General features: G+C 47.0%; 1 protein-coding gene across 2 annotated transcripts in view; it reads left to right on the forward strand.

Annotated features, from left to right (window-relative positions):
• Positions 1-18772, forward strand: part of BABAM2 (BRISC and BRCA1 A complex member 2) — a 685697-nt gene extending 666925 nt beyond the window's left edge. Inside the window, exon 11 of one of the 2 annotated variants that reach the window (XM_049904727.1) lies at positions 18097-18772. In XM_049904727.1, coding sequence (XP_049760684.1) covers positions 18097-18160 — 64 coding nt within the window. In that variant the 3' untranslated portion in view covers positions 18161-18772. The remainder of the gene's footprint in view (positions 1-18096) is intronic. The other variant, XM_049904724.1, reaches the window with a different exon arrangement.
• The last annotated feature ends 530 nt before the right edge of the window (positions 18773-19302 follow it).

The raw sequence follows: 19302 nt of genomic DNA on the forward strand, positions 1-19302 counted from the left end.
AAATTTACTACTCCACATCGTAGGTTCATGGTGATGGCCCACACTGTTAGCTGCAGTGTGCTGTGGCCAGACACGAGGTAGGGGCAGCACTCAGCAGGACACTCTTCTAGTGCAGTGCGGGTGCACCAAGAGCCATGTCCTTCCTGCTCCAAGCCCAAGCCCTCAGTGGCCATGAAGGCACCGAAGACCCTCCAGGGCTGGCAGCATGCAGTGGGCAGGCTGTGGCTTGTATCCAAGTCACCACTCTGGCCTTACTACATGCCTGACCTTGGGCAAGCTACTTATTCCCCCTGAGCCCACTTCTTTATGCATACAGTAGGAGTAGAGTAATGGTATCTGTTTTATAGACATAATTGTAATTTCAATTAAGCTGAGGCTATCTTAGAAGCATGTTATAAATTGTTAAATACCCAGTATCAAGTTAATTCATTCATCTACTTAACAAATGTAGAACGGCTACTAGGTGCCAGGCACTATTGAGTGGTGCCAGGTGTTCCAGGCCCTCTTGTAGATAGAAGATATTTAATAAACGTTTGTTGAGTTCAGTTGAAACAGAAGTTCCTCAATGTGTAGTTTATCCAGTTATATGATGGTCATGGAGGGTGAGAGGAAGGGAAAGGAGGCTGGTTGGGTTCCTTCCATGCCCCTGGCACTGTTGTCTCACAGCGAGTACTCTGGACCCATCCGAGGGGAATAGACTAAGACCCTGAGACAAGCTGGTTAGTGATGGATCCATATGGAATTCCATTTCTTTCCTAAATCACACAGGGAAGGTGGCAGGGCGTTGTCCTTGCCCCAGAATGAGACCAAGTGGCCCCATCTCTAACCCATTCTTCTTTTTCACAAGTTTCCCCGAAATCAATCACCCAGGCCAAATATAAGCCAAAAGCGATCACCCTGGTCCTAGGCCAGAGAGTAGGAATTTTGTGAAATCAAAGCCAAGCCTCATATTCATAGGTCAACAGGTTTTAAGAAAACAACAGCCTTTAACATGTGCTCAAAATCCTTCTTTTAAACCTCTGTGAGGAAACTCTCACCCAAATGTTGTACTTTTGGGTGGTGGGGGGGGCGGAGAGTCTTTTTAGGCATAAAGCTACCAGCTAGGGCCCAGAAATCACTCTAGGGGGTTGTTGATTTCTTCAGGAGATCTAACTTTTTGAAAGTAAACACAGCAAAGATTTCATTAGCCCCTCTGCCCGTCCCCCACACCCAAGTCCAGGGGCCTCCCTTGTCTCTAACTCCTTGGAGAGGAGGGTGATCGTGGAGTTCTTTGTCCTTTGTGTTGATTCCCAGCTCAGGGGTCAGTGCATTCTCTTCCAAGTTTAATAAAGTTTATTCTGATACAGTAGGGTTAAAAAAAAAAACATATGTATGTATATGGGATTATTAGAAACCCTGGTGGCGTAGTGATTAAATGCTACGGCTGCTAACCAAAGGGTCGGCAGTTCGAACCCACCAGGCACTCCCTGGAAACTCTGTGGGGCAGTTCTCCTCTGTCCTATAGGGTCGCTATGAGTCAGAATCGACTTGACGCACTGGGTTTGGTTTTTTTTTTTTTTTTTTGGTTATGGGATTATTATCTGGCTTGATCTCCAAAAACAAGTCCCTGCAATGGACAGTTATTCTGTAGATGTTGGAGCCCTGGTGGCACAGTGGTTAAGGGTTCAGCTGCTAACCAAAAGGTTGGCAGTTCGAATCCACTGGCTGCCCCTTGGAAACCCAATGGGGCAGTTCTACTCAATCCTGAGGGTCTCTATGAGTCAGAATCGACTCAATGGCAATGGGTTTGGTTTTCTTTCTGGTTTCTGTGGGCGTTAAGAATAGATTTAGAAGGGGAAGATATTCAGTCAGTCAGCAAATCATTCAACAGAAAATTGGGGTATTCCTGTGTCACTGGGTACAAGGCCCAAAAATGAACACAGAAGCCTTAGGTGTCTACACCAGAAGGAAGAGCAAAGCCTCCAGAGCTGCTGCATTTAAAGCTGGGCAGACCAGGGCAGCCTGGCTTGGGGCCTAGAATGTGTGGTGGAGACCACAGCTACCCCCACCATCCAGGTCACAAGGCCTCCTGGAACCCCCACTAAGTGTGAGCCACCACGCTCAGCCATAGGGTGTCCCCAGGAGTAGACAAGGCATACACAAGAGACATCAACAGTCAATCCCAGACCATTTATGTAGGCTTGTTTTGTTCAGAGGGCAGAATGGGGACCCTTGCTTGTGTGGGAGTTCCAAAGGATGAATTTTAGTTCAAGAGAAGGAAGAATATTATAACTATCAGAGATGCCTTTAAGTAATGAGCTCACCACACTAGAAGTACACAGTACAGGGACACTATAAGTATGGAGGATCGCCCCTTAGAAGTCTTGCCTTGATAGGGTCCTAAGTGTCCTTCCAGCTGTGAGAATTTCTACAGTCCGTGCATGGAGCTTCTGAGACAGGACAAATAGCTGTTGGCTGAGTTGGTGGCAGCAGGCTAGTGCAGGGCCTGATGCTGATACCGGGCCATGAGGGTGGCTAGTTTGTGGGAGGTAGGTGGGGAGGCCCCCAACATATTGCATGGCCCAGGGCCAACTGATTTCCCTGAAAAGTAAAGGGGCTCCTAATTAACTGGCTCCCAGAGTTGAAAAGGGGAATTAATTACTGTTTGTGGTATCCTTTAAGATACACCGATGAAAGGCCTTGTATAAATGCAAGTTATTATTACTGTCATTAAAGGTGCTAGACGTCTGGCCTGCTGGATAATGCCCTGGCATGGCTCTGAGCAGAAAAGAAGGCAGACACCAGGCAGAGTTTGCTCAGGTTGATTCAGGGGCAGTAGGAAGCTGGCCAAGGAGGGCTTGGCCTGTGGCTGTGAGAGCAAAGCCACTCATCTGTCATCCAAGTTTAGCACGTAGCCCTCTGCCCTGGGAGCTGAGGGCCTCTGTGTCCCCTAAGGGCCAGGGTCCTGCTCAGATTCATCCCCAGCACAGGAGCTATCTGTGAATGAATGAATGCTTGATTTTCTGCTGGTTTGGATGATGAAAAAAGATGGCCAGGATGGATGCTGGCCATCTATTCTGAGTCCCTAAGGTCTGGAGACAAAGGAGAGATGTAGAGAAACCTCAGGCATGTGCAGTCCCTCTGACAATCCTTATCAAGCAAGGCTCTTGAAGGAACCCTTTAGCAAAGCACAGGGAGAGGTCATTTATTAAATTACTGCTTCACTTAAGAAACTGTCTGTAGCTAAAGTGGTTGGATTGATATCAAAGTAATAATAATAATAATAACGGATAGTAGTATATTAGACCTGGAAGTGACCTTAGAAGCCACCCCTTTACTTTACAGATGAGGAATCGTGGGGAGCAGAAAAAAAAGTGAAGTGGCTTGTTCAAAGTTACACAGCAAGTGAGAAACCAGCCTGGGTCACAACCAAGCCTACTATTCCTAGTCCACATCTCAGTCATGCTGGGATCATAGCACCTCCCGCTTTACAGTACTTCACAGAGATATTACTTCTCAACAACACTAGAGAGGATTAAGATGCCAAATGACCCTGATTTTAAAGGAGCCTTCTGGGTATCTTTGACTCTTCTGGGGCTGGTTATTTAAGAATGCTCTTGGTGCCTCCCATGTGTACCTGGGTGGATTGCACATGCCCTTCTCATTCGTTTCCTTCCCACAGACACTCAGAGTGGGCCTCATTCTTCATTTGGGCACATTAGTTCTTCAAGGAGCCAGGTGGGCAAGCCAGAGGGAGGCACATGCACCCCTTTTGTCCTTTCCTGGGTGAGTTTACTTAAAAGCCACACAATACAGATCCCTAGATGAGGGCCACCTCCAGACACACAAATACCCCTACAAGAGAAAGGATGTTTGGGGCGGGGGGTGTAAGAACAGATGTGGATCTAATGAGAGTTTGCTGTAAGTAACTCTAGAAAGTCATTACTAGGCTGTTGGCAATTCCAGTAAAAGTTTCATGGAGGAGACTGAAATATAGCTAAAATGATGGTGGGGGCAGTGAGAGAGAAGAAGAATCACCAATCAAAAACATTTAGAAAGTATCTCTACTCCTTCATGATATAGATGAAGAAACAGAGAAGTGATTCAGTGTCACATAGCAGAGCCAGCAGTGGGGCCCAGATCCCAATTCAATCACCTGGGCTCGTTCCACTGGAAATCACAGTGGTGTGGGAAGTGTGTGTATTTGGAGTCAGGCAGCTTGGATTCCTAAGTAGCATTGGCACCCGTTATCTGTGCGATCTTAGAGAAGCTACTTTACATCCCTGAATTGTGGATTTCTCGTTGGCAAAAGGGGAGATCGTAATACCTCCCCAGTAGTAGGCCTGTTAGGAGGAGTCACATAAAGTTATATGTGTGAAAGCAAAGAGCATCGTGCTTATCATGTAGGAAGCACCGCCCTTCCGTTATACTCCTGGCATTCAGGCTTCTTTTTTTTTCCCCCACAATCCACAGGGAGATATGTATGTTACATCTCAATCCAGTGTCTATAACTGACACAGAAGTTTCACCAAGTGATATTCCCCCTTGCTACATGTGATGCACTCGGAATCTATGCTATTTCATCTTATTTCAGTGCTGGTTGGGACCCACTCAACTGATTTCACACCCCGTTGATGAGTAGCAACCCACAGTTTGAGCAATCTTCCTTACACATGTCTGGATGTCATTTATCCACGTTGTGTGGCTGTCCTGTGCTCCTTCCCACCTGCCCTATAAGGGGCACACGGGCCTACAGAGCTAACTGCTGACAGCAGCACAGGTGGAGTGAGCCTGGGGGACTCTTCCTGTGGAGAGGGGTCTCTTCCTGTGCTTCTTCCCTTCACCTTCTGTGCACCTCAGCATGACCTGAGAGGGCCCATGGACCCTCCGCCTGCCTCCTGCCAGCCTACCAGGGAATTGCCCACAGCTCTCACAGCAGCATAGCCTACCTGAAGTTGTCACTATGAGAATTACTCCTTTCACCTAAGACCACTGTCTCCAGCAGGTCATTACAACTGGACAGGGAGTGTAGACTTTGAACATCCTCTTCCATTGAATTGTTTCTTCTTTTGGAATTGCTGGTTTTCTGTCTCTAAGCCCAGAGAGCCAGGCATCTGGGGATATTATTTCAGCTGCAGGTGGGGGAGGCTACAGGAAAAAAAGACGGACTGTGGCTATCCTTGCTGTCTCTCTCTCCAGAACTTCAAGGGTTCTCTGTGAGCACCCGGCTAGGAGGGCAAATACCCAGAGGGCTGAGGGCACAAAGGGTGTTCCCAAAAGCCAGCAGGCAGGGGTCCAAGCAGCTGTGGAGACATGAACCACAACCTCCAGACGTAGAGGATCTAGTGGGAAGAACCACATTTCCAGCCAGGCAAACAACACCAAAAAGCCCTGGAGAGCTTCTTCTCTGGGGAGGAGAGGATTGTTTCATGCCCTGAAGAGTTGATCTCCTAAGTGTTCGCTCAGTCCCAGGGAGCCTGACACCTTCCCAGTGGAGGCTGATACCTGTCAGTGCTGAGTGGAGGCTTGAGGTGCATTGCCCAGGGATGGCTCCCAGTCGGTCCTGAAACCCACGCTGGCCAGGACCCCGAACTCCACACGGGCAGCCCTGCTGAAGCCCTGAGCACTTCCTCTCTGAGGCCCATTCTTTGGTTTTTCCCTTTTTGCTGACTAAGATGTGGAGGGTAATCTGTGATTTTGGTGGTGACTCACTGCCAACAGACAGGCAGGCTGCTCCCCAGCTGTCCAGCCCAGCAGGTGAGCTGCATGAGTGTCCCTCCTCGTGGCCGGGGCTGCGGAGAGATCCCAGCACCCTCCATAGACATCTGCTTGGCCATCAACAGGAGCCTGAGCAGAGCGAGCAGAGGACTCAAAGTGCCCACTCTCAAGGCGTCTGCCATCTGAGGCACACCAGGCCATCGCAGATGGAAAGAGAAGATGAACACAGGGTTGGGCTCTGCCCTGGGCTCCCAGGTCCCAGACACGACTATGTGGCCTCTGCCTAACCCAGCCAGGTGAACCCTGGCATCTGACCCAGGGAGCCCAGCCTTCCTCAGCGGCCATGCTGATGGCCTCTCATCAGCAAGTTCCTGATAGAAAGAGCATCACCCTGGAAATGAGGAGATAGGGAGAACTGGCTCCAGCCCTGTCTACAAGCTCTGGGGCCTCAGACCAGCGTCTGAGACAGGCAGTTATTCATCCATCCATCTAGCCATTCATTCATGTACCAAACTAGAATTCACCTGCTGTGAAGTCCCAGGAAGGTGAGCACATGGAGCACTGATGGTGAACTGTCTCCAAATTCTGTCCTTAGGGGGCTTACAGAGAAAACCTTTGCCAATAGCTCCAATTATTGTATGTCATATTAGAGGGACCATTATAACTTCTCTAGCCCTCAGTTTTCGCTTCCCTGTGATGGTTGGACTATATGATCTCTGAAGTGCCTTTCTGCTACAAAATTCTGTAATTCTAGATTACATCTTTAAATAAGCCAAATGTTTACATTTGTTTGAGAAATATTTTTTTAAGCCACTGTGTCTTGGGCACTGTACTCAAAGCTAGGGATGCAGAGATGGGTGAATATCACCAAAGATTCCTGCCTTCAAGGGGCTTATAGGCAGGCGTGGGAGAAAGGTTGGCAGATGATAAGTGCACACCACGTGAGAGGCACACACAGAGAAGGGAGCCCAGAGGAGGACACCAGCCCTGTGGCTGTGGGAGGCTTGGAGCCCATTAGGACCAACCTGTCCCTCCCGTTTGTTTCGCCTATTGGCCCTCCCCTGTCCTGCTCCCCTTCTCATACACTTGCGTCGGGGGTGCTGAGGAAGCAGAGACACTCGCAGGCCCTGGGGGCAAGGCCTGGCCCTGCAGTTGCAGACACTGACTGCAAGCTGCTGTAGCCCCAGATGGACTGGCCAAACTTCTGAAGGCCTCCTCAGAGTGCCCCAGGAGAGAGAACTGCCAGGTAGTCTTGATCGTTTTAGTAAGTATGTTGAAATGCCATATGATTTAGCAGGAGCCCCTGGGTAGTATCAACAGTTAATCGTTCAACAACTGAATGGTTGGTGGTTCAAACCCACCCAGAGGCACCTCAGGAAAGAGGCTTGGTGATCTACTTTGAAAAATCAGAAACTGAAAACCCCACAGAGCACAGTTCTACCCTGACGTTGACGCACATGGGGGTCACCATGAGTCAGAGTTGGCTCCACAACAATGGGTTTGGGCTGATTTTTTTGTTTGTGTCATAGTTATCTAGTGCTGCTGTAACAGAAATACTACAAATGGGTGGCTTTAACAAACAGAAATTTATTTTCTCACAGTTTAGGAGGCTAGAAGTCCAAATTCAGGGCACCAGCTCTAGGACAAGGCTTTCTCTGTCAGCTTTGGGGGAAGGTCCTTGTCTCTTCAGCTTTTCTGTTCCTTGAAGATCTCCATGTGGCTTGGCATCTATCTTCCTGCATCTCAGCTTTCCTAATCTCCTCCTTTTCTATTTGGTAAGATATTGACTCAAGACACACCCTGCATTGATCCTGCCTCATTAACATAATAAAGACAACCCATTCCCGTATGAGATCATAACCACCGGCATAGAGGTTAGGATTTGCAACACATGTTTTGGGGGAACACAATTCAATCCGTAACAGTTTGTTTTTGTTTTTCCTTTTTTGGGGTATGATTTAGCAGGAACCAGATATCATCCCAATACTTTGATGTCTAGAAATGGATCTCAGTTGGTTGTTAGTTGAAGTCCTCCTAAAACATTATGGCATTTGATTTAATTCAGCACATACTGAGAGACTAGTCTCAGCCTTCTCACGGCAAGGAGGCCAAACAGGGCTGGGAGACACCAATCTAAACATCTCAAACTCAAGGCACACCATCGCTGGGCAGCCCTAGGTTGGAGGCCCAGTGTGCCAGAAAATCCAGTGGAGGTGAGATTGCTTCCAGCTGAGTGAAGGGCCTCTGCTTGAAGCTGTGAGCATATATTTTGTTCTTAATATGTAATCGAGCCTTTGCATCTCAAGTGTATTAATTTCCTTGTTCTGCAAATTTGGACCCCCTGAAAACAAACCAGGCCTGTGCAAGGGTTGGCGCATTTAGCAGGACTGTGTGCATGAAACAGTTACAACCACTCATTTGTTCCTAAAGCCCACAGCCGACAGCTGCCGTCGCCTAGGGCATAACTACAAAACAGGCTCACATCATGCCAGTCACTGCTTACCAAGCACCCGGAGCTGGAGGGACAGTCATCACAGGGGCTTTTGGAAGTTTTGGGCAAAGGGCTTTGAAATAGAACCAGGTCGCTTTGAGAGAAACTATTGTAAGGGTGCCCCCTTTGACATGAGGAGAGTAACCCCAAGTGAGTCAGTATTTACAGTGGTGGTTTAGGACAATGAGGACAAGGCGAGACCACGAGGAATGATTAGCGGACTTGTCTTACACTATTTACAGGACTGCTTTGATTTTCAGACCACAATCCTTTTTCATATGACTGATTAAAAACATGTGCCAGTTGAAGTCACAGCTGCAGAAGAAAACTAGGAAAAGAAATGAGCCTTAGATGTTTTGGAACTTGCCTCTATTTGCAAAAATGACCTCTGACTCGGGTTCTATGTCCTTGATTTCCTGACAGTGGGGGTCGTGTGTTCTGGGACCACTGGTGCTACCCTACCCCACCTCCCCAGCACATTGGCCTGACTCTAGCAAACACCATAAGGCTCAATTTACAATTACCAAAAAAAAAAAAAAAAAACATTTCTGAATTCCAGAAAAAGACTACTGAGTTCTGTTTTGGAAAAAAGCAATTGTTTAGGCTCTTGTAAAATAAAAGGTCTCAAGTAAAGGAGGCTAAAGGCAGCAAGACCACAGGGTCCCCTACATGGTTCTGTTCCAGCAAGAACATGTCCCTAAGGTCACGATGACATTGGGTAACTCTCTTCACTTCAACTCTCTAAGCTTCTCTTTTCTTGCCTGCAGAATGGGGAGGATGACTGTACAGTCTTGTACATGCCAACTTTGCACATCATTGAACCACCCGCTATATGTGGTTCCCTCCCTTTCCCCAGAGTCCCCAACCTCTTTGGGCTATATATTCTGTTTTGGTTTTCTTTCTCTGTGTGTGTGTGTGTGTGTGTGTGTGCACGCACTGTTCAGTCAGTTTCGAGTCGTGGTGACACCATGTGACATCTTACAAAAGTTGCCCAATGGGTTTTGTAAGATGTAATCTTTTTTTTTAATTGTACTTTAGATGGTTTACAGAGCAAATTAGTTTCTCTTTAAACAATTAATACACATACTGTTTTGTGACATTGGTTACCAACCTCACAACATGACAACATTCCCCCTTTCTTGACCTTGGGTTCCCTATTACCAGCTTTCCTGTCCCCTCCTGCCTTCGCATCCTTGCCCCTGGGCTGGTGTGCCTATTTACTCTTGTTTTATGGGCACGTCTAATCTTTGGCTGAAGGGTGTACCTCAGAAGTGACTTCAGTACTGAGTTAAAAGGGTGTCCAGGGGCCATACTCTCGGGGTTTTTCCAGTCTCTGTCAGACCAGTAAGTTTGGTCATTACTTGTGAGTTAGAATTTTGTTCTACAATTTTCTCTAGCTCTGTCCAGGACCCTCTATTGTGATCCGTGTCAGCAGTCGGTGGTGGTAGCCGGGCACCATCTAGTTGTGCTCGACTCAGTCTGGTGGAGGATGTGGTAGTTGTGGTCCATTAGTTCTTGGACTAATCTTTCCCTTGTGTCTTTGGTTTTCTTCATTCTCCCTTGCTCCAGATGGAGCGGGACCGGTGGAGTATCTTAGATGGCCGCTCACATGCTTTTAAGACCCAGACACTACAATATTTTCTTTATAAACTATGTTATGCCAATTGAGCTAAATGTTCCCCGAGACCATGGTCCCCAGCCCTCAGCCCAGTAATTTGATTCTTCAGGGAGTTTGGCTTTGTCTATGACACTTCCATGACCTTGCCTTGGTCAAGTTTTGCTGAGTTTCCCAGTATTGTGTACTGTCTTAACCTTCATCAAAGTTACCACTTATATATTGTCTAGTTAGTATTTTTCCCTCCCTACCTTTCCCCTCCCTAGTAACCGTTAAAGATTGTTTCTTTCTGTGTGTAAACCTTTTCATGAGTTTTTTGTAATAGCGGTCTCCTACAGTGTTTGTCCTTTTGTGATTGATTTATTTCACTCAGCACAATGCCCTCCAGATCCATCCATGTTGTGAGATGTTTTGCAGATTCATCATTGTTCTTTATCATTGTACAGTATTCCATTGTGTGTATGTACTATAGTTTGTTTAACCAGTCATCTATTGACGGGCACTTAGGTTATTTCCATCTTTTTGCTGTTGTGAATAATGCTGCAGTGAACATGGGTGTGCATATGTCTATTCTTGTAACAGTTCTTACTTTTCTTAGGATATATTCCTAAGAGTGGGATTGCTGGATCATATGGTATTTCCACCTTTTTAAGGAAGCGCCATATCATTTTCCAAAGCAGTTGTACCGTTTTACATTCGCACCAGCAGTGCATAAGAGTTCCAAGCTCCTATAGCCTCTCCAACATTTGTTATTTTCTTTTTTTTTTTTTTAATTTGTGCCAGTAATGGAGTAAGATGGTATATCGTTGCAGTTTTGATTTGCATTTCTCTAATGGCTCGTGATCTCGAGCATTTCCTCATGTGTCTGTTAGCTGTCTGAATGTCTTCATTGGTGAAGTGTCTGTTCATATCTTTTGCCCATTTTTTAATCGAATTATTTGTCTTTTTGTTGTAGAGATGTTGGATTTTCCTGTAGATTTTAGAGATTAGACCTTTGTCAGATTTGTCATAGCCAAAAATTTTTTCCTACTCTGTAGGTTCTCTTTTTACTCTTTTGGTGAAGTCTTTTAATGAGCATAAGTGTTTAATTTTTAGACAATCACAGTTATCTAGCTTATTGTCTGGTGTTTGTATGTTGTTAGTTATGGTTTGTATGCTATTTGTGCTGTGTATTAGGGCCTCTAGCATTGACCCTATTTTTTCTTCTATGATCTCTTTATAGTTTTGGGTTTTATATTTAGGTCTTTGGTTCATTTTGAATTAGTGTTAGGTATGGGTCCTGTTCCTTTTTTTGCAGATGGACATCCAGTTTTGCCAGCACCATTTGTTAAAAAGACTGTCTTTTCCCCCATTTGATGGACTTTGGGCCTTTGTCAAAGATCAGGTGACTGTAGACAAATGGATTTACATCTGGGTTCTCAATTGTGTTCTATTGGCCAATGTGTCTGTTGTACCAATACCAGGCTGTTTTGACTACCATAGCTTTGTAATAGGTTCTGAGGTCAGGTAGTGTGAGGAGTTCTGCTTGTTCAGTAGTGTTTTACTTACCCAGGGCCTCTTTCCTTTCCATATAAAGTTAATGATGGCTTTTCCATTTCTTTAAAGAATACTGTTGGTATTTAGATCGGGATTGCATTGTACTTGTAGATTGCTTTGTGTAGAATTGATATTTTCACAATGTTGAGTCTACCTATCCACGAGCATGGTATGTTTTTCCATTTATGTAGGTATCTTTTGCTTTCTTGCAGTAGTGTTTTGTAGTTTTCTTTGTATAGGTCTTCTACATCCCTGGTTAGATTTATTTCTAAATTTTTTTTAGGGGTTATTATAAATGGTATTGCTTACCTGATTCCTATTTGTAGGTCTCTTTATTGGTGTATAGGAATCCAACTGATTTTTGATGTTTTTCTTGTATCCTGCTACTCTGCTCAGTCTTTCAGTTCCAGTAGTTTTCTTGTGGAAGTTTTCATATTTTTAAAGCTATTTTGATGCAGATTTTCAGCTGTCAATTGCATGGATTTTTGTTCTTTTGAAAAATAAAATCCACTGAATAAATAACTATATTCCAGTAAGGAAAAACATTTTGCTAAGACCTTGTTGAACAAAGGGTCCTAGCTGTCTCTACCCCAAGGCCTCTGAGGATTTCCTTCATGACTCCCTGTCTTCACCGTCTTCATTCTCCCTAAATCCCCTTCCCTAGGACACATGTTGTTGTTGTTTCCTGCCATTGAGTCCATTCTGACTCATAGTGACCCTATAGGACAGAGTAGAATTGCCCCATAGGGCTTCGAAGGCTGTAATCTTTACAGGAGCAGATTGCCAGGTCTTTCTCCAGTGGAGATGCTGGGTGGGTTCAAAATGCTGACCTTTTGGTTAGCAGCCGAGCACTTAACCATTATGCCACCAGGGCTTGATTAGTTAATTTTCCAGGCATTGTCTCCCCCCACAACTTATTGTGAGCTCCCTGGCTCCAGATCTTCTCTCAGTGGGAGGCCGGAGAGCAGAGGGATGGCTGAGAGGAACAGGCTTGCCTTCCCCCACCTGAACTGGCTGTGGTACCATTAAACATGTGCTCGGAGCTCCGCAGTGTTCATCACAAACCCGCCCCATTTGGGAAATACTATCCCAGACAATAATAAGAACAACAATGACAGTAACTGCTACTACCTTTACAGTACTCCCACCAACTGTTGAAACCCGCCATGTGTCAGGCCCTGTGTTTGATACTCTATATATACTTTTTTTTTTTTTTTTATACTTCCCGTACTCCTCTGTGTTTGATACTCTGTATACACTTCCCGTGCTCCTCACAACCTCCCTGAAAGTAGGTGCTGGTGTCCTAATTTAGCAGATGAAGAATTCCATACTCAAAGAGGCTAAGTGACTTACTCAAGGTCATGGGATGGTATCTTGGAAGCAGAACTGGATGGCACTTAGAGATCACCTTCAAGAGTCCCAGTTCTAGATGACATATGAGCCAGAGCCTGGACTATAACCCAGCCTTACGGTTCAGTGCTTCTTCCGTTTTCCCCATTGTCTCTCCTTTAAGATATATGTCAGTCCTGGGCAGCCACAGCTATATGGCCCTTCAGCATCCCTCTTGTCAACGGCTATGACCTCTGCCTCTACCAAGCCTGTACCTAAGCCACATGCAAGGACCACACCGGGCAGGACTTGGGCAGAAGAAGACAAACCAAGGCTGGGAAGGTGCCTCTAGCTACAGAATTCATCCCTAGATACCACAAATATACCACAAGCACCTTTGGACTGAAGTTCAGGAAAGCCACAGTGTTCCAATTACTTTGACTTAGTATCCAACCCTAAGAGTGGCCATCTCTGTGCCCCCACCAGCCAGAGGAACAGGATGAACTAAGCACGAAGACCCCAGGGCTTTTCTGTCCATTCAGGGCCTCCCTCTTTTGCAGCCACACCTACTTCTACTTGTTCGTGGCAACTCAGAGCCTCTGTCCGTTAGACCCAACTTGATCCCTGTGAAAACAGCTGACATCTATCGATCATCTGTTGTGCCAGGGACTGTGCCAAGTACTCATTTGCACCATCTCATTTAATCCTCACATGAACTCTTTAAGGCATGCACCGTTACTCCCATTTATATATGAAGAAACTAAAGCTAAAGAGGGGCAGTAACTTGCCCACATGATACAGCTAGTAAGGCACAGGGTCAGGCCTGGAGCTCAGGTCTGGCTAGCTCCAGCCCACGTAACACAGCCTATCCTTCATGCCCTGCAGCCATGGGCAGTCTGCACTGACAGGGCCTAGAGATCATCAAGCTCAGCTCCCTACTTTGTAGGTGAGAGAACTGAAGCCCAAAAATGGGGTGAGATTTACCCATGGACGCAAGGCCCAGAAACAGTGGGCCCAGGAGCCCTCCAGATCCCTGACCCCTGGCCCAAGGACTCTATCTACTCCCCTCCCCTACTATGCCTGTGAACCGAGGCCTGGGCCAAAGTCCACTGGTGTCCTGGGCCAGGGTTCACTGCCTGAGGCCAGTGCTTTATGTTTTATTCCCCTAACCTGAGACTCTTGGATTGAACTGAGTTGTGATTTTATGAAACCCTGAGCAAAGGGACTACGATGGACAAGAGGTTCAGAAACTTGTTTTATCCTAAGGCATCTGAGCTCTCATTTGGTCTAAAAATAAACCCCCATCCAGTGTGAGCAACCTGAGCTTGACTGACTCAGGGTCTCCTTTCCCTGCAGACCTACCTGGCCAGTGGTGGGGAGATGAGGAGACCTTTCCCCCATAGCACACTTACTCTTTTAAAGCTCACCGTACACTTTGTTTTTGGGTCAAAGATTTTCTGAAAGATGACAGATAACTAGTGCCTTTGGCGTGCAGTACTCTGGGCAGCTCTCCGTTTTCTCTGATAAAAAAGTGAAATAAATGAAAACACCGCTTAAAAAAATCTATAAATGGGTGAGAGCCAGTTGTCATTTTCCCCTTCCTCCTCTCCCTCCCTTAGCCAACTTAATGAGGATCCAAGTTGAGACGCTCTTGCTGCAAACAGCTGGTGGCATCATGTCTTTAAATAGTCCTTCTCCACACTGCTTCCCCTTGGCGTCACCAAGTTTGCCCTGGCAGGGAAAGCCCGGGACAGAATAGGGAACTTTGTAACTTTCTGAAGAAGGGAAGAGCTTGACTTAAAGCATGTTCCCTCTAGCCAAGACCTTTTTGTCTAAGAAGCTTGCACTATTGCAGCCCCTTCCCCCAGAAGTTTCCAAGGAAAAACTGAGCTGATGAAATTTACTTCAGAATCCAGCATGATTCTGGGACTGAGTAGGGAGAGAAAAAGGGGGAGAGCTCCCTGCAGGCCAGGCCTTCTCCCTGAAGAGCTCAGGCCCAGTTTCAGTTGCAGCCTTTCTCATCTTACTGTCTTCATCTCTCACTTGGGGCAGGGAGCGGGTGGTGACGGGATGGCCACACTCGTGCACTTCAAGCGGTGAAGCAAACACAGTAGAGGGCTGACATCAGCTTATGCTCTGAGCCTCTGAGGGACCACAGGGCTCTCCTCCAGCTGATGTGTATGTATTGCTGGGAAGATAGCAGCAGGTGAAACAAATATGTAAGTAATGAATGGCCTTCACGCCTGGGTGGCGGCAGACAGTGGACAGCGCCCTTCTCATACACTGTCCCGCACAAGTGTCACATCAGAGCAGGCTCATTACCCCTGCCCACCACAGGGAAACAAAGCCCAGGGTGTCTGTGCCCTGGCCGGCCTTGCTCTGGGGGTGAAGCTCTTTTTACCACACCACAGTCCCCTCTTTTGCATTAAGGAGACTGTTGCACAATGCCATCAGTGAGAAAGCACTTGGAGCTCATCAGTGCCAGAGAATGTGGCCGTCTGGCTGGCGCAGGACTGTGTTGATCAGGATGTGGGTGAAGGAGGGGTACTTTTCTTTCTTTCTCACTAATTATTAACATAGTTTGAAGTTTGAAAAAATGGACAAGTTTTCCCCTTTACTACCTAAATTTTACATGTATTTGCTTTCTGGAATTTCTTTCTCTCCCACCTCCTTGCATGCATGTAGTAGACATCCTTTAAGGGCTTCTTGCAAACGGGTGGCCATCATTAGTTACCTCAGCTGAAGCCACTGCATCCTCCCTGTGTCCAGGGGCTGGTGGTCTGCCTGGCAGGTAAGATTGTGCACATGGAAGAGGCCCAAAGAGTGTCTGCGTGCAGGGAGAGAGCTTTCCCGTGACCAGGGAAGCCTTGATGGGAGTGATGGCACTTAGCCTGTGCACAAATAAAAGCCCAGAGGTGGAATATGGAACGTGTGAGGAGAGCAAGCAGCCCAGCTGATGGAGTGTAGGGGCACGCGTGGATCCCGGGCTCTCAGTCTACGACCAGAGATGGTTGTCAGGGGGTCTATAGCATCCCCCAGTTGCATGTAACATGTGCATGGGGCGGGGGTTTACCTGTAGTTTTTCTGGGGAGAGAATCCTTGCCTTTCATTAGCTTCTCAAAGGGGTGCATGATCCCAAAACTGTAATGGTGGAAAAGGGTAAATTATAAAAAAAAAAAAAAAAAAAAGAGTTGGAGCTAGATTGTGAAAGCCATCGAGCGCTAAGCTGAGAGTTTGGGGAACATTAAGGGGCTTGTTCTGGGTGGTGACAGAGCCCTACACTCTAAGAGATATTAATCTAGTTGCAACAGAAGGGCACTTTGGTCACTTGTGTCCAGGGGGACAAACAGTTAAGAGGCTTCTGCTGAGGTTTTGCTGAAAAGTAACAAGCACAGGAGCCAGGGGATGTCATAGGATGGAGGGACACTGGGAAGAAGTGAAAGAATCATCAGGATGGATTCAACATGAGGGTTTAGGGAGAAGTGAAAACTATTGAGAAGGAAACTGAGGGTTCAAGAAGTATGAATTGGCCAAAGCACTTTCAAATATATAAAAGTGATGAAAACTTCCACATGGAACGCACTGGTTTGAATTACAGAGAGACATCCAGGTTACAATGTCCTGCAAGTGGTTGGAAATGTGGGCCTTGAAGTTTGAAGGCAAGATGAGGGCCGGAGACCCAGATTGGGGTGTTATCTGCTAAGGGAGATGAGAACCTGAGAGTAACCACAGTGCAGACCATTAGGGAAGTGGAGAGCAGGGAGGGAAGAGACCCTAGGAAAGATTTCACCTAGTGGTGGGGAGAGGAGGGGAAGACGGAGGAAGAGAGGTAGAACTGTGAAGTGTAATGTCACAGAAGTACAGGGAAAGAGAGCTTCCAGAAAGAGGAGCTAACATTTTTAAATGGTGCAGAGAGGCCAGGAGGCTATGACTGAGACAGAGCCAGCTTGTGCAAAGTGGTGGGATGACCCCACGGGCTGTCGGGTTGTGTTCCCTATTTGCTCCCGACACTAAACAATCCCTGAGTGAGTCTTTGTGATTCCCTTGCAGTCTCCTGTTCTCTTCTCCCTGGCAGGTTGTGCGTTGTTGTGCATTGTTGCTTCTCTCTGCTTGGGCAAGTTGGCCTTCTACCTTGAAGTCAGTTCCCCCACTCCTTCTAATTCGGAGCTTCTAATCTACTGGAAGTCTGGAGCCTGGAGAGCAACGCTTAACAGAACCATATCCTAAGTCAAATAGACTGTGGGAGGCTCCCCTTGAGTGAGGTGCATGAGGCCTTTGTGGTACAGATGGTGACAGGTCTTCTTGGTAGACCTTCCTAGCTCTTGTCGTGTCCTGGGAAGCTGAGGTTGCTGGATAAGCCACTTGTGGTAAGGTATGACTGCTCTTACCGCATGGGGGCTAGGGCAGGGGAGAGGCCTGGGTGTCCAGCTCCTACCTCTCCGGCTTTCTCTCCTCCACTTTCTACCTCACCCCTTCTGTTCCACCAGGGCCAGACTGCTATTAGTTCCCAACTCACAACAAGCTGTCCGAGTCCCCTAAGCCTTTGCTCCTGCTGTTTCCTCTGCCTGGAACACCCTTATGCTTACTCAACCACCCCTTTCACTGATTCCCTAGTGATTGGCACCCCACACCCAGACGGGTGCCCCTGCTCTTATCATATAAGCTGATGTTACGTATTTATGTATCTGCCTCCTCCTCTAAACTGAGATCTCCTACATGGCACATGCCACATCTGGGTCATCTCAAAACCCCTGGAGCCTCATACAATGCCTAGCACAGAGTGGGCTCTATAGGTGCTCATCTCCTGATCCAGGATGTAATCTGGTGCCAGAAAGGCTAAATGCCCAGATGTTACTGTTTGTCTTTGAGTGATACTCAGTTTGGCTCTCTTTCTGGTATATCAAACTACAAATATGTTTGGAAATAAACGGAGGCCATAGATCATTTGGAAATCCTTTCTCTTCCACCCTCTTTGTCTATATGAAGTCAAAGATCCAAGTTAATGAAAAATGCAGCCCTCTTGACGTTTTGGGCAACTAACACGACGGGGCGGGTGAATCAGTCACTCTCTGCCTGGTACCTTGGATCGGGTCCTTGTCTTTAGGAAAAGGTCAGGCACTGCCTTTGGGTTTTCTTCTGCCCAGCACTTACTATAGATGTCTAATAGGAATTGGTAGCCAGGAAGGTCTGAGTACAAACCCTTTATGTATCCGTGAGAAATATCTCAGTAGTGAACTGCACGTACCCACCTTGGAAAAATCCAGAGGGTTTTGCATCAGCAGGGGAGGAAAATCCAGCCCAAGATGAATGGACAGTAAATAACAACTGTTCTGAGTTAGGTTGAAAGTTCTGAGTTGCAGTTTTTTCGAGTTTTTTTTTTTTTTTTTTTGCTAACCACAATTTTTTTTCTCTCTCTCTTTCCCACCAGGGCCTATTTCAAAACCTTTGTCCCTCAGTTCCAGGAGGCAGCATTTGCCAATGGAAAGCTCTAGGAAACACCAGTCTTGAGAGGTGGCCAGGCAGGCTGCTCTGTCCACATGCATGTCAGCACACACAGCTGCTTCCTGGAAGCCACTTGGAAGGTCTTCATGGTGGCACTTTGTTCACACAACAGCTTGGCGCCCCACAGCCCCCACGCTCTAGCTGGCAGTAACTCAAGCCCTAGAGCCCCTCACCTTTGGTTGCACCCTCTTTTTAGTTGGAAGAAATACATCACACATCATGATGCAGTATTTTTCCAGGGAAAGTAAGACGTCATAAGTGCACACACCCTATTCCAAAGCCTGTGTCTCTGAGATCTCATTTAAGTTTTAAGATTAAATACTCGTTTGCTTATTTTTTCCTGAAACTAGTGTGTGTGTGTGTGTGTGTGTGTATACATTTTACACTCCAACATTTCCCACTTGGGGCAGCCCTCCACTGGGAAAAGAAGCTACCTGAATGGCTCTGACCCACCTGTAGAGTTTCAGCCACCGAGGCTGGCACTCAGGAACAACTGGGCTGTAGCACAGACCTTCCCCACTCCTCAGCTCCTGGTGTGTGCACTGCGGGCTCAGCCCAGCCTAAAACAGCAGGCAGTGTTTGCCGAGTGTACCCACGCCTCCACCCTGCCCACCCTCCCCACCTCCCCTTCCTAGGCTGGTGGGCAACCTCTTTGGGTTTGTGCAGCATGGTGGGAATGAGACCTGAAAGACAAAGGTCAGGTGTCATGGGTATTTCTGCTGTCTGGGCTCAGGTCTGGCCACTCTTCAGCCATCCAGGGACAGAGCTAGGGAGGAGACCCCGAGAGGCTCCATTTTTTCCAGACTCACAGATTATCCATAGCAGAAGGGCCTCAGTAGTCATTTCCACCTGCACCCCACCCTCTGCTACTCCCTTCATTGTACAGAGGAGAGAGCTGAGACCCATGAGCCAAAAAAATTATCACAGCAAATTAGGGGCAAGCCTGAGAATTGGGCCGTCTCCACACCACTGCACAACTTCCCTTAACTTAAACACAAATTGACTGCAGTGAACTTGACCAGGTACAGTAAGATTTACAACTTGGTTTAGCCTTGTTTTGCCCCAAAGGTTTTCAACATAGGGAAGTAGGACCTACCCACAGAGCTGAGAGAAATGAGCAGCTGACCCGAGT

This window comes from Elephas maximus, chromosome 12 (genome assembly GCF_024166365.1).
Source record: "Elephas maximus indicus isolate mEleMax1 chromosome 12, mEleMax1 primary haplotype, whole genome shotgun sequence".
NCBI lineage: Eukaryota > Metazoa > Chordata > Mammalia > Proboscidea > Elephantidae > Elephas > Elephas maximus.